General features: G+C 36.1%; 2 protein-coding genes across 8 annotated transcripts in view; one reads left to right on the top strand and one right to left on the bottom strand.

The window, feature by feature from the left end:
- The window catches only part of LOC147910988 (uncharacterized), a 320,664-nt gene that overhangs the window by 72,257 nt on the left and 226,936 nt on the right, over window positions 1-21,471 (top strand). The window lies entirely within an intron of this gene.
- LOC105146923 (LIM domain only protein 3) overlaps window positions 1-21,471 on the bottom strand; it is a 121,854-nt gene that overhangs the window by 38,673 nt on the left and 61,710 nt on the right. For both annotated transcript variants that reach the window (XM_087412841.1, XM_011057570.2), the window contains exons 2-4: window positions 19,066-19,162; window positions 18,163-18,300; window positions 17,211-17,336 (exon numbers count right to left, since the gene is read on the bottom strand). In XM_087412841.1, coding sequence (XP_087268967.1) covers window positions 17,211-17,336; window positions 18,163-18,300; window positions 19,066-19,154 — 353 coding nt within the window. In that variant the 5' untranslated portion in view covers window positions 19,155-19,162. The remainder of the gene's footprint in view (window positions 1-17,210; window positions 17,337-18,162; window positions 18,301-19,065; window positions 19,163-21,471) is intronic.

The following is a 21,471-nucleotide window of genomic DNA, read 5'->3' as shown; positions in this document are numbered from 1 at the left end:
CCACGGATCGACGATTCGTTTGCTTTATCGTACAAATTGCACAATTTCTCGCGAGGGATCGGCACGTTGCGTGACGATTGCGCGAAGAATATCTTTGACTATACTGAAGATCCTCAACTAAGAGATTGGCTATTGTTCTGAATATGATGGAAAAACGCTTAAGACAGAATGAGATAAATATCATACATTTTATTCTACCTAAAACTAAATATCTATCAGAGGAACAATATTTGTGTTTTTATTTCTTGTCTCCGTAAAAGTTTTAGTAAATATGTATTTCTTGATATTCTTCATTCAGTTTGAGCTACAATATACTCTTTTTTTTGTTTTTTGCTTTTTATCACTTTTTATCTCTTGTCTTTTTACCTCTTATTTCGTTTCTTCGTTTTCTGTCGCCCAAAATAAAAGTTGACGAACTTCGAAGAGACATGAAATACGTGACAAGATACACGATCATTGAAGGATCGTAAAGAAGGAAAAGGCAAGATATAACACAGGAAGAAAGCAAAGAGTATATTATAGATCATGTTCTATAACACACTGTATCGCTTATTGATTGTTTCACATTTTTTCAAGTATTTAACGTGAGAAAATATAGCAATTCTAAGTCAAAATATAGATATCAAAATGCGAATTAACTTTTGAATATGTCCATCGATAATAGTATGTCCCAATAACAAGTCATTCCTTAAGGAATTCATGACATAAGACATAATTTACTATATTCATTTCTTTCTTGCAAGTTTGATCTTATTCATCATTTATGCTTTTTTTTCATTTTTTTTCTTTCGATTGAAAATAATATAATCAAAAGAAATTGAAAAGTTCATCTTTATTTTCACATAATTTAAAATATGTTACTTTATTGATCTGATGAGTAAATTGCGAAAACAGTTTGTTGCCTCAATAAACTAAAACAAAACTAAAATAATTCATTAAATTAAGTTTATATACTAAAGTTTATATACTAAAGTTTATATAAATTGTTTGTATTAGTTGTTATAAGTTGCTTGTTTCTAGTAAGAAGCTGCAAAAAGTTCCTCAATGTTCTTTTGGTGGATACGTAGCTTAATATGTCTCATAGTGAACTTGATCATTATATTGAATTGGTAATATCATTAAAGGATACTTTATACAGGATGTCCCAAAATTGATAATAAATATTTTTTAAAACAGAAGGAATTGAAGCATTTTAAGAAGAAAAGTCTAATACGAAAATGCTGGGTTATGATAATCAACTAAGAATACTGAAAGATAAAATTGGTTGCTGTAACAATTTAAATATGACATAGAATTTTTAATCGGCTGCAGCAACCAGTTTTTGGTCGTAGCAGCAAATTTTTAGTTGCGTTAGCCTATCGAAATCATATACTGACATTGCGGATGCAATCAAAGCAACCAATTTTTTCTTTCAGTAAAGAGTTTAAAAATTACAAATGATAAGAGCTAGAAATCTTGCGCGCACTCTACAAGATGGTCAATGTGAAAATGGTGAATTTTTTTATCGTCGAAGGTATGAAGTTGAAGAAGCATCTTCACATCAACATCTTGCCATTCCGCGTGAAACTCTAGCCCCTGCAAATCTCCAACTTGAGGATCTTTAGACCACACGCGTTTGTTTCGGTGAACTGAGCCGCGCTGCGCTTTTTCGTAATTGACTCGCTTTATGCTGAGCCATGCGCGCAACGAAAAAATGTACGCGTATATTGTTTTCACGGCACGACGCGGTCGTTGCGCACAAACACGCCGCGGATTATCGAATGCGGGACGATCGTGAGCGCGGGCACGCGTGTCGTTGCCGCGATTACATCGCGTCGCGCGGCCCGAAACCCCCGATCCTGGAAAGGACAATTTTTCGCCAGACCCACGCCGCATGACTCGCGCTAATAAATAAGCACCTGTCTGTCGCCCGGCACGGGATCTGCGTTTTTTATTTCATGAAACGCGGATTCCGCACGCCACGCGAAACATCCGTGCATTTTGGAACTTTGTTTGTGTAAAATATTTGTGCGATATGAGTAAAGACTACGCAGAAAGAGCAATTTTGCTGAGGAATCTAAAAATTTAACTAGATACAGACTACAACTACATACTGAAAATAATTTTGTTGGACCATCAAAATAATTTTGTAGCAATCTTAAGTATGATGAACAATGCTGCAAAATGTTTTGATATTCTAGCAACCAATTTTGTCCTATAATGTTTTGATGGTCTAATAAAATGATTTTCAGATCTGTATCTAATTAAATTTTTAGATTTCCTCAGCAAAATTGCTCTTTCCGTGTATTTGTGCTTGAAATGAAAAAGTTAAGATTAATCTTTATATTGTGAAAACGTCAAATCTATATCTTCCAATTCTTGTTTTTTATATTTTATCGCCAGAATTCTTTTTAAAACGTATCAAGACTCTAGATTATCAAAGAAGTTCTGATAATCAAGACTCTAGATCGTCAAAGAAATTCTGATAATCAAGACTCTAGATTGTCAAAGAATTGATAATCTAGAGTCTTGATATGTTCAAAAAGAGTTCTGGCGCGATAAAATATAAAAAATAAAAACTCTCAAAAAGTCGGAATTATTAACCCCTCTTCTGCAAACTGGGTCTTTTTTTGACACAAGGGTTACTCTGAAATTTCTTCCTGAATTTTTGCTTAAATTTAAAGGCTTTTAATATTTAAATTCAAAAATTATTTGGTGATATAATAGAGATGTCAAAAAATAACTCTTAATTTTTCTACGTTTTTTTTGAAAATCTAGAATAGTAAAAAGCTTGGAATGGATAAAAAAGACACACACACACACACACACACACACACAAACAGAAGGTTAATAATATATATTAAAATTTTGAAAGTGTCAACTTTATAGAGATTTCTGTTTACTTAAAAATTTGTATCTCACACAAAAATCTTGCGTCTGATGTTTCACTGAAATTACAATTGTTAATACGACACATTTTCAGTCGTGTAATAATAATTGGATTTTTACAAATCGCGTTCAGCCACACAATTAAGCCAGTCGTATGGAAGTGTTTGCGATCGCATTTCAAGCATAATTATAGTAAATCTAGACACGAGTGGCTAGCCCGGGGCGAATCGCGTTAGTTTCTATAACGATATTTGCTGCGGTGCGGCAATTTTGGTATCGTTTTATCGGCAATGTAGAATACAATTCGTGCGTAAGTGCGCGTGTGTAATATATATATATATGTATGTGTGTGTATATATATATATATTTTTTTTTTATAGAGAGTGAAATAGAGAAATACAGATGAAAGAGGGACGAACAGAAAGGAGAAAGAGAGAAACTGAGAGAGCGAGAGAGAGAGAGAGAAGGGGGGGCGAGAGAGAGAGATATAGTACACGGGTGTATATTCATGTATTGTACACACATACACGCGCGCGTCCCACATCGGCTAATCTCGTATTTACGCGATTAATTCTACGCGTTTAACGGAATCCCGTGTCTCGCTAATTACTCTGTCGCGAGCATTTCGCGCGCGCACTGACGATGCTGTTTTCGCGTTAATTATGGAATCTGCTGGCTAATGGATCGTGCGAATAAAAGTGAGGTAAATTTAGTTCTTGGTAGAGGCCAACGGTAGAATTATTTTGAGATCATATCCTGCATATTTTTCGTGCGAATAATCGAACTTTTAGTTCAGTCAGTTTTAGTTTAGAGTCATCATTCGCTGTGTATTTTGTGGCGTTCGCCCGAATCGCGTCGTCTCAATTATTTTGATCGTAACAAATTGCATATACCGGAAGCGAACGAATCAGCTGCGCTCCAATATATCGTGCGTCATGCGTAAGAGTGACGCGGATCGTCCGCGCATATTGCGTACGACGAGTTTAAAGCCACGTTTAAGCCGTATGGGGCTTAGGTGCGTCTATTTTCTAGCAAGGCCCCTAAACCGGAGATTAAAGCCATCGCTCTGTGCGGGGGTGCTCCAAAAATCCAGGGATTACGTCTAGGCAGCAACGGCGATGGTGGATATGAATTAATTTCGACGTTAAGAGCTATCGCGTCTCTCATTTATAACAACGGATTCTTTTTGCGCGTTTCCCGTTGCTCTCGCGAATCCATAGATATGTCTCACTTTATCATAAAATAATTTATATACCAGATCATTTAAGAATGCAGGAAAAATTCCGAGAGATACGTGAAATTGTAGTTCGTAGACAAGATATAACTGTTTGACACGCGCTTTACGTAATATAATAATGCGTCCTTTGAGCGTTGATACATGAATATTTTTTCAGTTTTGGTTATTATTATTAGGCGCTATAATAAAATTAATTCCGCGGCACTCAGGAATGTTTCATTTTCATTTATCTTTCACTTCTATGTTGTTTAATTTATTTCATATTGTTTTAATTTACTGTGACTAATTTGAAATGGAATTTTTAATTTTTAATTTTTAATAGATAGAGACGAGGTAGTTGCAACACTCCAGGTATAGTTTTCTTTAAAATCTTATTTTGAAAAAGAAAATTAAAAAGTATTGCTCAGAAACCTTAAGGTTCTTTATTTTTACAATTTTAGAAGGATATAATTTAACTTATAGTATATAAATAAAAATAATATCTCATAAATTAATAAAAATTATATCTCATAAAATTAAATTTTTTTTTATATTCTATGCATCTCATCTATCAATTTACGTATCTTTAAATTACCTACCTATTTTAATAAAAAATTTTGTAAGTAATTTATAAATTCTAAGATGAATCTTTCGACAGCATATAAATTTTCTTTCCAAACATTCATTGGAGTGGAATCTCACAAAGAATGAAAATTGAAAGAAAAGAGTAGCTCAATTTTCAATCTCTAAGAATGAGATTTCTAATTGATCAGAGGAGATTCATTCTAAAAAATGTAAAGAGTTCGTCGAAAGAAAGAAAGAATTTTGAAATTAATTACTATTATTAGATGCTATAATAAAATAATAAATTCTACGCGAAGATATTTCATTTATATTTATTTTTCATTTTTTTAATTTATTCTATATTTTAAAAAATTTATTATAACTAATTTGAAATGAAATTATTTTATTTATAATAAAAAATTTGCAAATAATCTAATTCTAATCCTAAGCTGAATCTTTCATTGACATATAAATTGAAAGGACGAAAGAAGGAAAAATTCTTTAAATTAATAATGAAACACGATCGGATTTGCAGAGTATGCTAAACATCTCGTAAAACGGTTTCACTTCCGGAAAGTGCCTGCGCTCGCAGAGTTACAAACGCAGGGTGCGCGGTGCATTTCGGTGCAGCCGGTACGGGGTTGTTTGGGGGTGCGTGTCGGGGTGCTTTTGGCGCTGACAATACCGCAATGCACAGGTTGGCCTAATAAAACTATGATCGTCGGATAAAACAGTGCAGTGCACGCTGGTAATTAGCGGTATACATAAATCATTGGCAGCGCGCCGCGTAAATGCATACGCACACGTGTATGCGCGTCCGTACGCGTGTGTACGCCTATTACAAACTCACCCCCCAAACGCAATGCCTCCGGTAAATTTCCCCTCCGTCTCCGTCGACTGGACAGCCACAGTTCACCGAGTAAACGAATACCATACATGTGTAACGACCAATGCAAACGTTGTGACACTCGCCTCTTCTCTTCGCTCGTACAAGTGATCTTTGATTTCATCCACGGTTATTTGTGCGAGAGATACGAGACTGGAAACGAGAAACTCCGCCAGTAGGATCGATTGTGATACCACGGGGCAGTAGCTTATACAGACGTATTCGTGTATAAAAGTATTTTTTTAGTTACTGAGTTACTAGCTGCAAAAGTAAACGCTTATATTGTTAGATTTATAATGTCAAATTATACTCAATTTGATTTATTTTCAATTATTTTGTAAGGTTACTATTGCTCCTATTTAAAAGGTTTTTTTTAGCCGTTTCTTTCACAGTTCATCTTTTCTCTTCAACATGAAAAGAACGGTTTTGTTCAAGTATCTCTAAAAATTTAGCTAGATATAAATCTGAAAATAATTTTGTAGCATCATCAAAATAATTATGTAAAACGCTAATTGATGACATGCAGCAAAAAGTTTTAATATTCTAATAATCAGCTTGAGAGTTTTACATAATTATTTTGATGGAACAAAAATATTTTCAGGTTTGTATTTAACTAAATTTTTTAATTCTTGGGTAAAACCCTTCTTTTTACCCTTTTTAACATAAAAAGAAAAAAAGGAAAGATAAATTGTGTAAGAGGTTCAGCTAAAAAAATAGGCGTCATTAATTTAATTGAAACAATGGAGTTAACCTTTATGGGACAACAAAGCTACTGAAGTAGTGTCATATTTTGAAACAAAAATAAAACAATAAAATAATTATAACAAACTTTATTCAAGAAAAAAGATTTTAAAATAGATTCCTGCCTTTAAAAGATTAAACAATTTAACTTAAAAAATAGATTAAAATTTCATTTAATTTTGTTTATCTCTAAGTGTATACATTAATGTGAACGTTGTTTTCGTTGAAACTAAACAATTCAACCACAGAAATGGATTGATTTACATTTAAACACACACGAAAGTTAAAAATAAAATATTATTTAATTCAAGGAATTGGATTACGTTATTTCTTTGATATTTAAGAATGTAGTAAAAGCTTTTCATCGAATGAATTATACTTTTAGATCCAGCGGAAGTCTTTTCGCAGCAAAGAAAATTTCTAATAGTTGCATGATAGACATTAATTCTGCTTGAAACAAGTATTCGCGGCTGATAGTATTGTTGATTATTATAATTCTTCATCGCCGCGTTCGTTTCGAAAACGAGATCGGATCTTCCTTTCACAAAATACGAATCATCACTGCATAGCACGCATAAGCGCACGCATATTGCTACTCGGTTCGTTAATCACTCTCTGTTGTGATACCTATCCTCTCTGTGCCGTCCGTCGCACCTGAGAATTGGCTCGTCGCCGTTCGTTCGGGTAATTTGATTCCGCCCTCCGTTTCTCCCGCGGTACATTTCATTTATAATCGCAATACGCCTATTACCGCTCGCGTCAGCCGCTGCGTATCGTTTTGAAGTGCACACGAATATGCTCGTATACCGTCGATGACGTTTGCTTTCCATCCTTCTCCTGTCCCTGTTTCTCTCAAGGGCTCTGAGTGCGAGGGTGCGCGCGTTTGTCGTGTACTGGTATCGTGGTGGATGCGGGGGCCCATCGGCGGGAGGGAATGACCGATGCCGGGGGCAGTCAGGGGTATCAAGGGGAGAAGGGCGGGGGACGGGAAGTGGCAGGTCTATCGCCATCGGAGCCGGGAATGCGAGTCTAGGTTATCCGGTGACAAAGCAGGGTTCGACTCGCGCAACGAGGCCCTCTCGGCACGTCGGATTATCACCATTGAAAATGGTGCAACCGAAACCCTCACTGTTCGGATGCAGCCGCGCTTGAACGCGATACGTGTGCGCGGCGCGACGCAACCAAAACCGGAAGCGAATTCCTTGTCGCACCGCCCGGGGAATTTATTGTCGATCTCGCACGGTGTGAACGATTACGGTTTTGTACTCTGGTTGCGATCTGCCTTTGTCGTTTATCGTTGGAGTTTAACCCCTCTGCAATTTGTTCTTTCTTTTGTAATGCAACACGGAAACACGTTGCAACATGGATTTCTATAAAATGTTAATAGATAAATAAAAAATTTGCTATGAGCATTAAACGTTATGTGAAATACCGAGTATGTATTTCTACTTGCAGACTGGTCATAAATTTTTCTTTACATATAGAAAGAATGATTTTTCTGAAGTATCTAAAAGTTTACGTAGATACAAATCTAAAAATAATTTTGTTGAACCATCCACCAACCAAAATAATTGTGTAGAACGTAGCATAATGATAATAATAATAATACTGTAAAAGTTTTGACGTTTTAGCAACTTGGACGTTCTATATAATTATTTTAATGATGTAACAAAATTATTTTCAGATTTGTATCTATACTGTTAGATATCAAAGGATAGTAACCCAATCTCTTGAATTAAATAACATTTTATTATTTTTAATCATGTGCATCAAAATGTAAATTAATCCATTTTGTGGTTAGTTTTAAAATAAACGTTCACATTAACGTATACAATTAGTAAATAGTAAACTAAATTTTTTAATACATTTATTACCATTATTTTAATTAAATTAACATATTAAGTACAAGTACTTATAGAAATGATGAAAAATAACTTAAACTGGGTTCAATATGATATTATTTAAAAGTGTAACTAAATTTTTACTCTAGCATAACTGTTCTTTTTGTGTATACATTTCTATTCAGTTATCCATCGCGAAATTCCGAAAACAATCCTCCCACTAGAGTGATGCCGCGTCGATTGGTTCACCGCGATCACTATGCTCGCACACGATGGGTGCTCTTTATCGAGGATCCTGCCGCCGAAACCGCAGGTCGAAAATCATCAACACGTACCATGGTGGCGGCACGTGCCCCAGCAAAACGAGACAATTCGCGTAGTTCTTGCGCCTCCGATGCGCGAAACGGCCGGCGAAAACGGAGGGAGGTAAGGCGAGCCATCCCCCGGGGGGTTGTAGCTAAATTGGCGGCAGTATATTACCGGTCGGACCGGTGCATTTAATTTGAATATAATCACGGAAGGAGATCTCTCAGGAGCTCGGGGGTACTCCGTGGCGCGGGACTGCGTGACGGTGACCGGAAGTGCTCCCGGGACACCGGAAACAAAATGGCCGCTTTCTCTCTCTCCTCAACCCTCTCACAGTCGCACCACCACCACCGCCTTGGCGCCGTCACCTCGTCCTATCGCACACGACGCCCAACCTATACCGCTTACTTTACCCGACCGCGAGAGCGTCCGCCCTCTTTCTCACCCCTTCTCACCATCACCCTTGAGAATCATAGGGCGAAATTAACTTTGCATTGTCCTTATTCCGAGGATCTCGCGCGGGTTAGCTCTCGGATAATAGCAAGGCCGTGTGCTGAGATACAAGTTTGGCAAGACGAGTAATAACTGTGGTAGAGTGATAGCGGATTATTACTACAAATACGATATAGTTCGAGCGATTTTAAACACCGACGAATCCTTTGAACATCGATATATGAATTTTTTTTTAGTGTTGATTATTAGGTGCTATAATAAAATAAATTCTGCAGCACGCAGGGGATGTTCCATTTCCATTTATCTTTCACTTCCATGTTATTTAATGTTTTAATAGTAAATTTACTATGATTAATTTGGAATGGAATTATTTTTGATAAAAATTTTTAGGTAGTTGCGTCATTTATTGTTATTTTTATTTCAGTTATTCAAACATTTTATAGTTGTATAATATCGAGCCTTGAATCGAAATATTTTGTTAAAACAAAGAGACCGATAAATTAATTAAAAAATGATTTCACCTATTTTCTATCCTGAAATATAATTTATCTCAGAAGTATTGCAATTACATAGAAAATGCGATGACAGAAAAAAATGATTACAATTATCATAATTTGACAATAATTTATAGCCATTTTCGATGCTAGCTATATATTTTTTAAATTATAATATAAATGTAATTATTATTATTAACATTACAGCAGTAATAAGTACATAAAAACTTTTCGATTTCTAACTATAATTATTTTACCATGTCATTATAATCACAAATATCAAACCTCTCAGTGTACATTTGCATTGTTAATTACTCGAGAAAGCTGGAGATGCACTAAATTTAGGAGCAAGTTCACATGAAGCGAAATCAAAGATGATATCGCGTGTACTGAGTTTCGTGATCTGTAATACATATTATTATTATTATTAAATATTGTGCTGGATATTTGACGTGCGCAAACGATGATGTTACAGTCGGGCGTGGTTTCGCGACGCTTATAACAGGGGTGCAGCTATCGGAAAGTCGATAAATGGTGTCAATGTCGTAAGTTACGTGTAACTGCTCGCTCGCAGGTAAGGGAGTTTAGTGATTTAGGAGTAATTGCGATGCCGGGCGATGATTCGCGTGGGAATGCAACAGGGTACCGTGTTCGATAAGCTCCGCGGAACAATAACAATTAAACCGGCTAACTCGTAATGCCAAAATACAATATAAGCACGAACAATGCTGCTCTTGGCGGGGAAGGACGAGCGAGTCATCCGACAATACCCGTGCTTTCGTTAGACAAAGGCGAGACTCACGAAGCTTCCTCGGGCAGAGATCGTAAGTCGAGGAAGAGCTTAAGCCGGTCGCGTCTTACTACTCCGCGGTCGTTTCAGAGAGCGCACGAGGAGAGATCGTAGAATTTAATTAAAATCTACCGCTCTCCTCTTGAAACTTTACGTTTCAGAAAATGTTGCGAGGCCGACGCGGCTCCGCCATGATTTACGAAGCGCATTCGCTTTTTCATTATACAATAATTATCAATGCGTGATTATTGATATAATTATTTGACAAGCTAATAACGTGGCGCATGTGTGTATGTGTGTATCTCTCCCGCGTTGGTTATTAATTAATTATTGCGATGCATTAACTGTATTATGTTGATGACAATCGCATTGCCAAAGCCGATTTTCGCCATCCAAAAGTTTTACCGTGGAATATGGACAAATTACCGGCTTATTTCTACTCGTGCGTGATGAGCGCGACGTACGGATATAATTTTCTTTATCCGTTTTGCATATTTTGTATCGACTCATCCGGCATCTCGTGCACAAGCGACACTTCAAATTAATCGTAAACGCGAAACGGCCGTCGGACGAATTGGTGGTCGAAACATAGCCCGCGATAAATCTCGTAGCTGCTCGACGCATAAAGTGCGTCATCGGCTTTAAACAATGTGCACGCCGCGAGAGATACCCGCCACCGATGGGACGGTATAAATTTGATATTTTTTTTTTATTTCTACGCGTTTCGATCGCCGTGAGATATTAGCCGAGAATCACGCTGGGAAAACAGGCGGAAGAGTTCGCCCCGTTAATGCCGTTTATATGATGGGCTTTTATAATTTCATTATGCGCGTTTCGATTCGCTGACGCTCGGCTATCCTATTATTGCTTGAGAAAACATCGTTGATAATGATATCGGTGCAGATGAAGCGGTGATTACATTAGCAAGAATAACTCCGCGTTACCGTGGAAAAATATTTGAGAATCGCTCGGAAACTTAAGTTTTCCGTCCACAGGCTACTTACGAATTTACATCTCGTCATGCAAGCGTTGAATGCGATGTAGAAATTTGAATTTTCGTACTTAATCCTATTACGCCGTAACTCTCTAGTTTTAAGGCTATGGCACACAAAAGAACGTAAGACAGGAGGGCTTGAGACGCAATTGAATGAAAAGCACAGGCGATAGGAACAGAGAATAACAGATTTAACAATCTATCAGAAACCGTGTTTACCAGAATATATGGCTTCTAGTTAAAATCTGTTATTCTCTATTTCTATTAATCGCCTAAGGAACACATCAAGTCAAAAGAAAGTCGAAATGATGATTTTTTTTTATTACCAAATTTGGCTGTTTATCGACGTTAAGAATCAAAATAAATCATTTTGACTTTTGTGTATTTCTTGTTTGTCTTATGCGCTTTCTATAATAAGTTGTTAATAATAGATAAAAGTAAAATCGAATTTTGAGCAGTCATAAGGCAATAATAAGTCAGTAATCAGTGACTGCGTGAAGGTAGCCAAATTCCATTTACTACAATTTAAAACTTAGACATAAGCCGATATTCATCGGTTCTTATTTTAAAATGGTCTTAAGCAATGTTTTAAGTTGCTAATGCAGTCCTCTGATTGGTTTGTGATTTCTTAAGACTGTACTTAAGATGATTTTGGATAAAAGATCTTTATGAATATTGGCTTTATGGTTAATTAACCTTACAGTGTTATGTACCCTGACAACTATCAGCCTTCTAACTGGCTGAAATATTGTTGATAATTTAATATGATTTATATTTAGATGTAAGTTTCCTAAGATTTATGAATTATAATTCTTCCTTATCATTAGTATGATATGAGCGCGGTGACTAACGATTTAGAACTTGTAGAAACCTCGTTAAAAAAAAACGTAAGCAATAAACGAATCGGTCAATCACACTAGAAAACGTAAGGTAATAACCTTAATAACGTATATAAATAGTAGCAAGCAAAAAATGTTAATTTCTTTATGCTTACATCTTTCTTACTACCTTAAGTTTTTTGTATGCCATGGACTTTATCGTGATAAACGCGAAAACAAGCACCAATAGTTTTCTAGTTCACCTTCTGAATTTTTTACATTTAATAGTAAATAAATTGAAACAGTTGCCTGTAAGACGATAGTATCAAGAAAATTAGCATATAAATTGAAATTTTCACGTAATTATCATAGAAATATCATGCAAGTTTATCGCGATTAGATATTAATAGGGACCTTATACTGCGTACGTTAAGTTGGAGGATTAAATTTTCGTACTTGAACTCGCGGTTATCACGAACGATTCATCCAATCCAAGGTGTTCATTATCATCGCGTTTGCACGTCCACTCGTCAATGAGTAATCCGCACTTCCGTATCGCGATACAACCTCAGGAGGTAGGTACAACGAAGGAAAAAGAGAGAAAGAAACTGGACGGTCTCACCCTTGCAGAATTCTCGAAGCAGGAGGTTTCCATCGCCGGAGCGTATGATTAAACAACTCAGGTGTTTTATGCTTGGCTCGGTGGTGATCGCGTGACCCAACGGCCACATCCGTTTCCGCTTTTGTGTACGGTCAACCTCTTCGACCCCTGACCAATGGTTCGCCTTAAGGGTGCGCGTTACCATCGACCGCGAAAGAAAGTATACTTTCCGCTGACGTATCTTTAACCCGTAATCGACTTCGCTCGATAGTCACGCGTCGACGACAAGCTCTCGACGAGACCAGTTAAATTTTATTTCGTGATGACTATTTACACTCTCCGATGATTTTGTTTCTGCATTTAGTAAGGAGTCCAGTTTCAAGATTGAGATTATGTCGCAGGAGGCAGTGATTTTCAACTTATATAAAAGACTACTTTTATAACGTTATACAAGGTGCGTCCCAAAATTTTCCCAACTTTTTCAATAGGGATAGGTCGGGTGGCGCCATCCGTGTGTTCGATTGCGCGTTTGAAAGGTACATCCCTAGCTGACTTCCAGTAAAAATTTCATGACATTTGGTTCAGTGGAAACGAAGTTATGGCGTCTCAAGTGTCAGTATGTTGTATACATCGGTACGAGAATGAACTTCGAACAAAGAGCCAATATTAAGTTTTGTTTTAAACTTGGTAAAACATTTACCGAAACCCATAATTTGATGAAACAAGTTTATGGTGATAATTGTGTAGCCCGTGCCAGTGTTTATGAGTGGTATACGCGATTCAAGAACGGTCGTGAGGACATAAATGACGACGCACATACAGGTCGCCCAAAATCGACAATTAACGAAAATTCCATCGAAGTTTTTATGATGCCAAGGGTATTGTGCACAAAGAATTCGTTCCAGCAGGCCAAACAGTTAATGCTGTATTCTATGTAAGCGTTTTGAAGCGTTTGGTGCACCGCATTCGTCGTATTCGGCCAGAATATCGCGAAGGAGGAAGTTGGCGCTTGTTACACGATAATGCGCCATCTCACCGTTCGACACTTGTCACTGATTTTTTGACTAAAAATCACATTTTAACAATCAACCATTCCCCGTATTCGCCTGATATGGCACCTTGTGACTTCTACCTATTCGGCAAAATGCATTTGTCCATGAAAGGAAAGCGGTATGTGGACGTAGAAGACATCCAAAGGGCTTGTACCACTATTCTGAAGGACGTGCCTTTGAACGACATAAAACACTCATTTGAAATGCTTTTAGATCGTGCCAAACGTTGTATTGAGTCCGACGGGGACTACTTTGAATAAACAATTTGAATTTGAAAAAAAAAGTAAACCGTTGTTGTTTTATTTCAAAAGTTGGGAAAATTTTGGGACGCACCTTGTATGTATGGAAGGAAACGATTTTACTAAAAGATTGAAAATTTTGCTAGATACAGAACTGAAAATAATTTTGTTGGACCACTAGCATGATTTCGTTGGAAACACAAACTCATTGCTAGAATATCAAAATTTTTTTGTACCATTGCTTATTTTTTAGTTTCTGACATAATTATTTTGATGGTTCTGCAAAATTAATTGCAGATCCAGCACAGTTTTAGATTTTTCAACAAAAAATCTTTTTTTATTTGATCTTTCGGAAATAGAAATTTAAAAAATTTTATTTTCTTTAAATTTAAATTTTATTCATTTTTAACAAATTTACCGCTGCTCGAACTTTTGAAAATAAACTCATAACACTACTTTTATTAGATCTAATGTTTTTTATTAGGTGTTGGAATTAATTCGTAGCGTTTTTTAATGAAAGAATGTTATTTATTTCACATGAGCATTAAAAAATACATTAATGAAAGTACTTCCCATCACTTGTAAAACGCTACGAATTAATTCCAACACCTAATATATTTTTCATTATCTGTTCTATCAATAGTCTATTAATCTATAGAAATACAAACGTATACATGATTTGCGCGTGTGAGATTTAGTTTTCAATTTAAAGACCACCTTTTATAATGTTTATGGAAACCATCATTAATTATTTTTTAGACTCAATGTTTTTTTTTATACTTCTTATTATTTTATAAATGATCTATTAATCAATGGAAATAAACTTATAGATTTGTAGGTACCGTCAAGACATATGCTCCGACATATGCTTTCAATGTTTCGATCTCGTGGCCCGAATCAATTCAGACTAGACAGCCGTAGGGTGCAAGAAAGGTCGGACAAATGTCGGGGTGTGACATTAAATGCCGAAATGCCATCGACTCTATGAAGTAGCATAAAGAAACGATCTTGTTATTTCCTATCTTTTTTCCAATCTGTCATAACTTGTTTGGTATAAATACAGCATTTAAGCGATCTATATAAATTTAGGTACTATATACGAAAAATATAATAAATTTATCTCTATAATGATAAGAAAGATAGGTATGATATCAGAAATGAATCCAGTAGAATCTACGAAGACAGTATAAAAAGTTTATATAAATATTAGGTTTAATTGCGTTGTTCGAAATACAAAAATTTTTGCATTTAAAACAAGGTATAAATATATATTTGAGCGTTAAGAGAGAAAAAGCGAAGATTTTGAGTATAAAATTGCAAGCAATGCGAATGGAACTGTTTGTTCTATCTGACCTTGTTTTCGAATTACAAACGTGTCATTAATTTTTGTTACGAATTGAACTAGCATTTTCACACGTTTTCGCATCTTACTGACTTCTTTAAAAACAGAAATGTATGAAGACACTACGATAGTTCAGTTTGTAACGAAAATTAATAAGACACGAAAACGTAATTAATAAAACAAGGATAGAAAGAACATATATTTATATAAACTTTTTGTGTTATTTAGTTAGGTTTTGAATTCATTTCTAAGTAACGCTCATATATTATGAAACTCCCTGTATGTATAGATATGTAACAAAAAAGAAAGAGAAGTGGTATAAGCGTGAATAATTAAGTTGATTTAACTAAGATAATAAAATAGCTATTAAGGGATACAATATATTTAAAAGAGAGAGAAAGAAAGTGCAATTTTATAATCGTTTAAATAGAGTTTAATCATTTCGGCATTTGGAAACCAGCTCGCCGTCGTTAAATTAAATAATTGCATTGTGTCCTTTTTGGAAAAAAAAAATATAAAACCAAAACTTTATATGTTTTATTTCTCCTGGTTATACTAGCGGCTTTTTATGAATTTAATTTGAATAAATAAAATATTAATATGTCGACATCTAAAAAGATTAATCTGACTCTCCCTCTCCCAAAGTTAATCAACACATACGTAAAACGGGACGCTTTGGTAACTAGCCGAGCCAAAGGGTTGTTAGTACTGAATGGTTCAACTGTTTTGGACAACCAAAGACACGGGGGTATAATTAATTCGGCCATTCGGCTTTATCGCTGTGCTATTATGCTCGGACGTATCTCTCACCGCGAATATTCGGTCTGCTCTCTCTCCCTTCAGATTCGTGAGTTTTCCGAGAAATTAGTCGGCATGATTTGCATCTGACGTGCACCTCGAGGCACCCATACGTCGCTCGCATAGTTTGCAACTTTGACTTTCCTAGCCCTTCCTCCCTCCCCCCTCCCCTCTTTCTCTCTATCTTCCTTCTCCGCGAATGTCTCCGAATGCCTTCGCATCCACGTCAGAAGCTCTCGCGTCAATTATGTTCGTCAAGAGAGGAAACGTCGAGCGGATTCTTCTCGCTCTATGGCATTGATCCTCCTCGAAAGTCTCGAGTTAGGGGAATGAACCAACGTTTATTCCGACCATAATTTGAAACGGGGGACGGTAGTCGCGAAAACAGCGACATTTTACCTTCTCAGATTCTAATTTTATTAAAAATAACTTATTCGTAAACTATATTAATTATTTGTGTAGGTATTTATTTTGTAACATTTCCTAGAGCAGCGTTCACTCGGAACACACACAATTGTAACTCTTTGATAGGATTTTACTCTTATAAAGTTCTAAAAGAACTTGAAAATGTGTGATGAAAAGTATTGCTCGTTGTCTTGCGAAGAGATGGAGAAGAGATGGCTGTCTTCTTCGTGGCGTCTCGCAAAAGCATGACGTGCGGGCTCTCGAGCCTTCGCACACCGATTATCTCCATTCGGCAGATCCGCCGAGACGTCTCGGCTCGAGTCCCGGCTTTCGAACGAGCCTCGGCTTAACTCGGTTGTTGTGAATAAGTAAGCGAAGTGTTGCGAAGTGCTGCAGAAGTTAGGCAAACCCCCGGGCGCGCGCGGCTGGGGTGGCTCGAATTAAATTGTTATACGGATGAGCTGCCACGAGGAATACTCGAGCAAGCGACTTTGCCGTCGCCGCCGACGTCGGCGCCGCCGGGTGTGAATGTTTAATTACCGGCTTTCATTATTGTTAATAAAATAATAGCACCGCCAGAGGGGGTTCCGCGGAAGCGAGACCACACTTTGACGCGGTGTGAATCGGAACTTGTTTCGTTGGCGAAATATTTTCTGGAATTTCGCCGATCATTAAAAAATTAATTACGATTAATACGATTTTAATCCCTTGTACTGTTAATTTAAATTTAAATAAAAAATCCTTTTTGTGAGAAAGAAAATTATCAAATCAATTGTGTCGTTATATTTGTGTTCTTACGTACCTGTGATTACACTGTTGACAAGCGAAGCACTCCAAGTGATAAACGTTGGTCCTTGCGCGCATCACCATCTCGAAAGCTGGGATTACTTTGCTGCACGCTGCGCAGTGACCGGTATTTCCGAAGAGTCTATTAAATAAAAAAAAAGAGACATGATTTAACACTCTTATTTTTTTAGCTTTGACCATATGTATAAAAGCTCTCTCAATTTATTGCATTCTTTTGGAAAAAAAACGGTAATAAAGTTCAATGGAAAACTAATAAAATTTTGAAATTGTTATAAATAAATATGATTTTTTTATTTTTTTGTTAGAATGTTTACGTCAATTTGTGGAGGTATTTATACTTCTGATCAAGGTTATACACACCTTACATATCAAGTAATTATGTACGCGAAACAATACTTTTTATGTTGTATTAAATTAAAATCACGATATTCTTATATCGGGCAGTTAAATATTATTGGGAGGCCTAACTTTTGCCATGAAGAAAAGTCGTTCTTTCGATGACGAAAGCGAACGGGAAGTTTCACTCTGTGCGCGACGGAAACCAATAAGCTTACGGGCACCGCGAATATACCGTCTTCAAATATTAGGCCATTAATAAAGGCCACAATGTTTCGACGGTGCGTGTTCCTCGTGCGGACGCCACCACCTGCGCATATTCCCTCGGGACTCCGTAATCTCAACATAGTTTATTTGCTCTCACTCGTGTTTATATGGGATGTGGATGTATTCAATAAGGGAAATTCATCTGTAAAATTCGATTTGTTGCCGCTACCCGCCTCGGTTTCCTCTCCCTTTCGCAATAGCGTCTTTCGTCAATCGTTTTGTCAATCTGTCTGTCTGTTTACTGACTCGGGATGCGCAACGCTGTATTGAATACACAAAAATCTTGTCGAAAAGATTTTTGCGAGGAACTGGTCAATCGATTAAATTGTTTGTTCGTTATTTACCGTAAATAATCTCTTTTGCAGAGGATAAGATTGGCCTTGGTGTAGAGCGTCGAACCAACTTCGCCAAGTCTGCAGTCGCAACATCCACATTTCAAGCAGTCTTCGTGCCAAAACATGTCCAATGCTTTCAGAAGATATCTGTTTAAGAAAAGTTATTGTCTGAATAGAAAATATAAGTATGATTAAAACTTATAAAATATGCTTTTAGATTTTCAAGATTAAATTTATAAAATTTAGACTTCTCTTCTCTCCGGAAAATTTATTTAATATGGTGAATATTTATATTTATTCACCTATGACTTGATCATTAATGCAATAATAACACACTAAATATTATGATTTTAATATAATGATTTGTCATATAAACTTAAATTTGAAGAATTGAATGATATTATCGGTTAATAGATTTTTTTAATAAAAGAAAGAATATTACTAATGCAACTCAATGTAAGTTCAGTTTGTTTTATACAACAAGAGATTTCTTTCTGTAACGATTTTATATAATATTTATAAAAGAAATATATAATATTTATAATTTATAAATCTATAATAAGATCATTATATAATAAGATTATATAATAATATTATATAATTGAATGCAGATTTTTTCTATTCTGCAACTACATTAAGCGTGCATTCACCATTTTTAATTATAATTGCACATTTCTATTTGCTTTAAGTATCAATTGCGAATTTTGTACAACACAGATTTCCTGTGGTTCACTTCTCGTTAAGAAAAAATGCATTTAACCCACTCAGTTCATACTTCTGACGACTTCCGGGGTTGGACAGACATTAGGATCGACCGTTGAGCGAACCGTCCCTACGGTTAACGTTCTTTCAAGGTAGGATGTGAAACATACCACGTAGCGTTGCATCATGCAAACGAAGCGGAACACTTACCTCTCCGTAATCGCCTTTCCACAACCCGCGCATTCCTGTTGAGTGGCCCCGTTCTTGCCCGGTTCGCTCTTGCTCCCATCCATAGTCATTTTATCGCCTGCAACATGATACAGAAATGTTGGTTTAATCGCCATCGTACAAACCATCTCGTGGAATTTACGTTCAACACATTCAAATTTTATTCAGGAAATATATTGAGAGCGCGATATTTTGTCAAGTTTGATATTATAATTAAGCGAAGAAATTAAGCGAAGAAAACTGTATATTCGGTCAAAGTGGATCTTGATACTTAATAATATTTTTTGAGTGAATCTTACAATTTCCAATTATTTCAAATTCTTATTCCAGTTACTTCAAATTCATTATCGTATGTTAAGATCTATATCTAACATCTATATTATTAAATTGCTCGTTAATTTGTGCATGATATTACGTATTCCGGTTTCAATTTAAAACCGTGTTTCAAGAACGATAAATCAGTGCGCAATTTACTTGAACCAGAAAAGTCACACAAAAATATTATTAAATATCAAGATCCACTTTGATCGAATACGCCTTTCTTCACTTAACTGTGTCGAACATTTTTCGGTCAATTTTAATTTATTATAGTTTGGGTGTTATATTTATTTATCTTTGATATATCGGTTTTATTCTGATGACTGGTAATGGACAACAGTTACTTTAACATCACTTATCTATTATAAAAACTGATTTTTATGTCATTATTTAGATCCAAAAGGATTTCCGGAGCAGCCGGAAAATCTCGGATCGACTTTCGGCTGCAATCGCTGCCGTTCAGGATAGAATGAGTAATCGCGTTCGCGTGCTTTTAACAAGTTTCACCGGCATCTGGCACTAGAATGTCGGCTTGTCTATGAGTAATTAGAGTTACGGCTTGAGAATTTAACGGCGCGGTTAGTGCCATCTGTGTCCACCTCGTTCGGCCCGTTCGGGCGTGTAGCCTTCCTCATCCCCCGGGAAACCCTCCCGCATCGGACCGTTCTGTCCTCTTTCTCGCGATGTGGTCAGAGTTTAGAATCGAATTAGTTTGACCCTCCCACACTTCTCTCTTCCTCCACTTATTGCACGTTTAAGCACCACCGGTTCCGAAACAACCCAGCGACTCGGGTAGCCGACCGCTGTCCGTGCTTTGGATAAACATTAGGTATCCCTTCGAAGAGCCACGGTGTTCTTTTAAGTGTATAAGAATAGTATAACGCTTGCATAGATTGCACAGAAAAAGAACAGCGTTCTTTCAACCGAATCGACAGGGACAAATTTTCCGTAAATGTTATTATTCCAGAGAACGCTTTCTGGGAGATGCGATATCTTTAATTGAATGTAGGGGAGACTGTGGTACATATATATAATACATTCATACTGAAAAATTAATTGGTAGATTCAATTAGAAAGGCATAAATTAGATACTTATAATTAAATCTATCAAACATTTTAGTCGAGATAGTAAAAAAGTCAATTACAATAACCAGAATTCGAATTGGTTAGAATTTGTTTTGTTTGTACTTCTTGTTGATACAACCAGAACATTTTTCTCAGTATAGGAATGTGTACTTTGCAGCATACTAATTATTATTTTAAAAATAAAGAGATTTTTAATGTTTGATTGCTTAGTTATACTTTTCAAATGAAGTAATATATATATATATATATATATATATATATATGAGCTTTTTAATTTTGCCTGTTTAATTATATTTTCCAATTGAAGTATAACTGAACTATCATTAAAAATCTTGATATTGTTAAAAAATAATAGTGTGTCTTTTAAGGTAATAACATTTTTATTAAAAAATAATATCTCTGCCCATCCTCCACCCCAAGGTACAATATGTATCACAAGTCTACCCTACATTAACAATAAAAAAAGTCACAACTTTATTATAATTTTTTAACAATATAACATTAAAAAATGTGTTAACTTAATTCTTTTTTAACAATAATGAGATTTTTCATGTTGGCTATTCGGTTATATTACTTTTTAATTAAAATAATATAAAAATGAACTATTGTCATTATTGTTAAAGAGACAATTGTGATCAAAGTACATGTTCCTAAATACTACACTCCCTACATGTTAGATAAATAGTAAAATACTAAATTGTCAGGTCTTGATGCGGTTAACGTGACGCATATTGACGGGTCGGTCTTTTTCCTCAGGCGATGTCCACCGGCCGCACTACGCCAAGTTCGATTTCAGCCACCCGGTATATTTACGAGCTCATACCCACGGATGCTATGAGCGAAGTTTGTGCGGTTTCAATATGTCCTTTCCCTCCTCTCCACCCTTAGCATGGACACAATATTACGCGGGTTAATATCTTCCTTGTGGTCGGGGACTTCGGGGCAAATATTAATACGATGCCTTTGATCCGTTAATTATTAACG

This window comes from Acromyrmex echinatior, chromosome 1, assembly GCF_024713525.1.
Source record: "Acromyrmex echinatior isolate Ae372 chromosome 1, ASM2471352v2, whole genome shotgun sequence".
In the NCBI taxonomy this organism is placed as follows: Eukaryota; Metazoa; Arthropoda; class Insecta; order Hymenoptera; family Formicidae; genus Acromyrmex; species Acromyrmex echinatior.
Note: the sequence above shows the minus strand (reverse complement) of the source record. Positions and strands in the feature narration are given on the sequence as shown.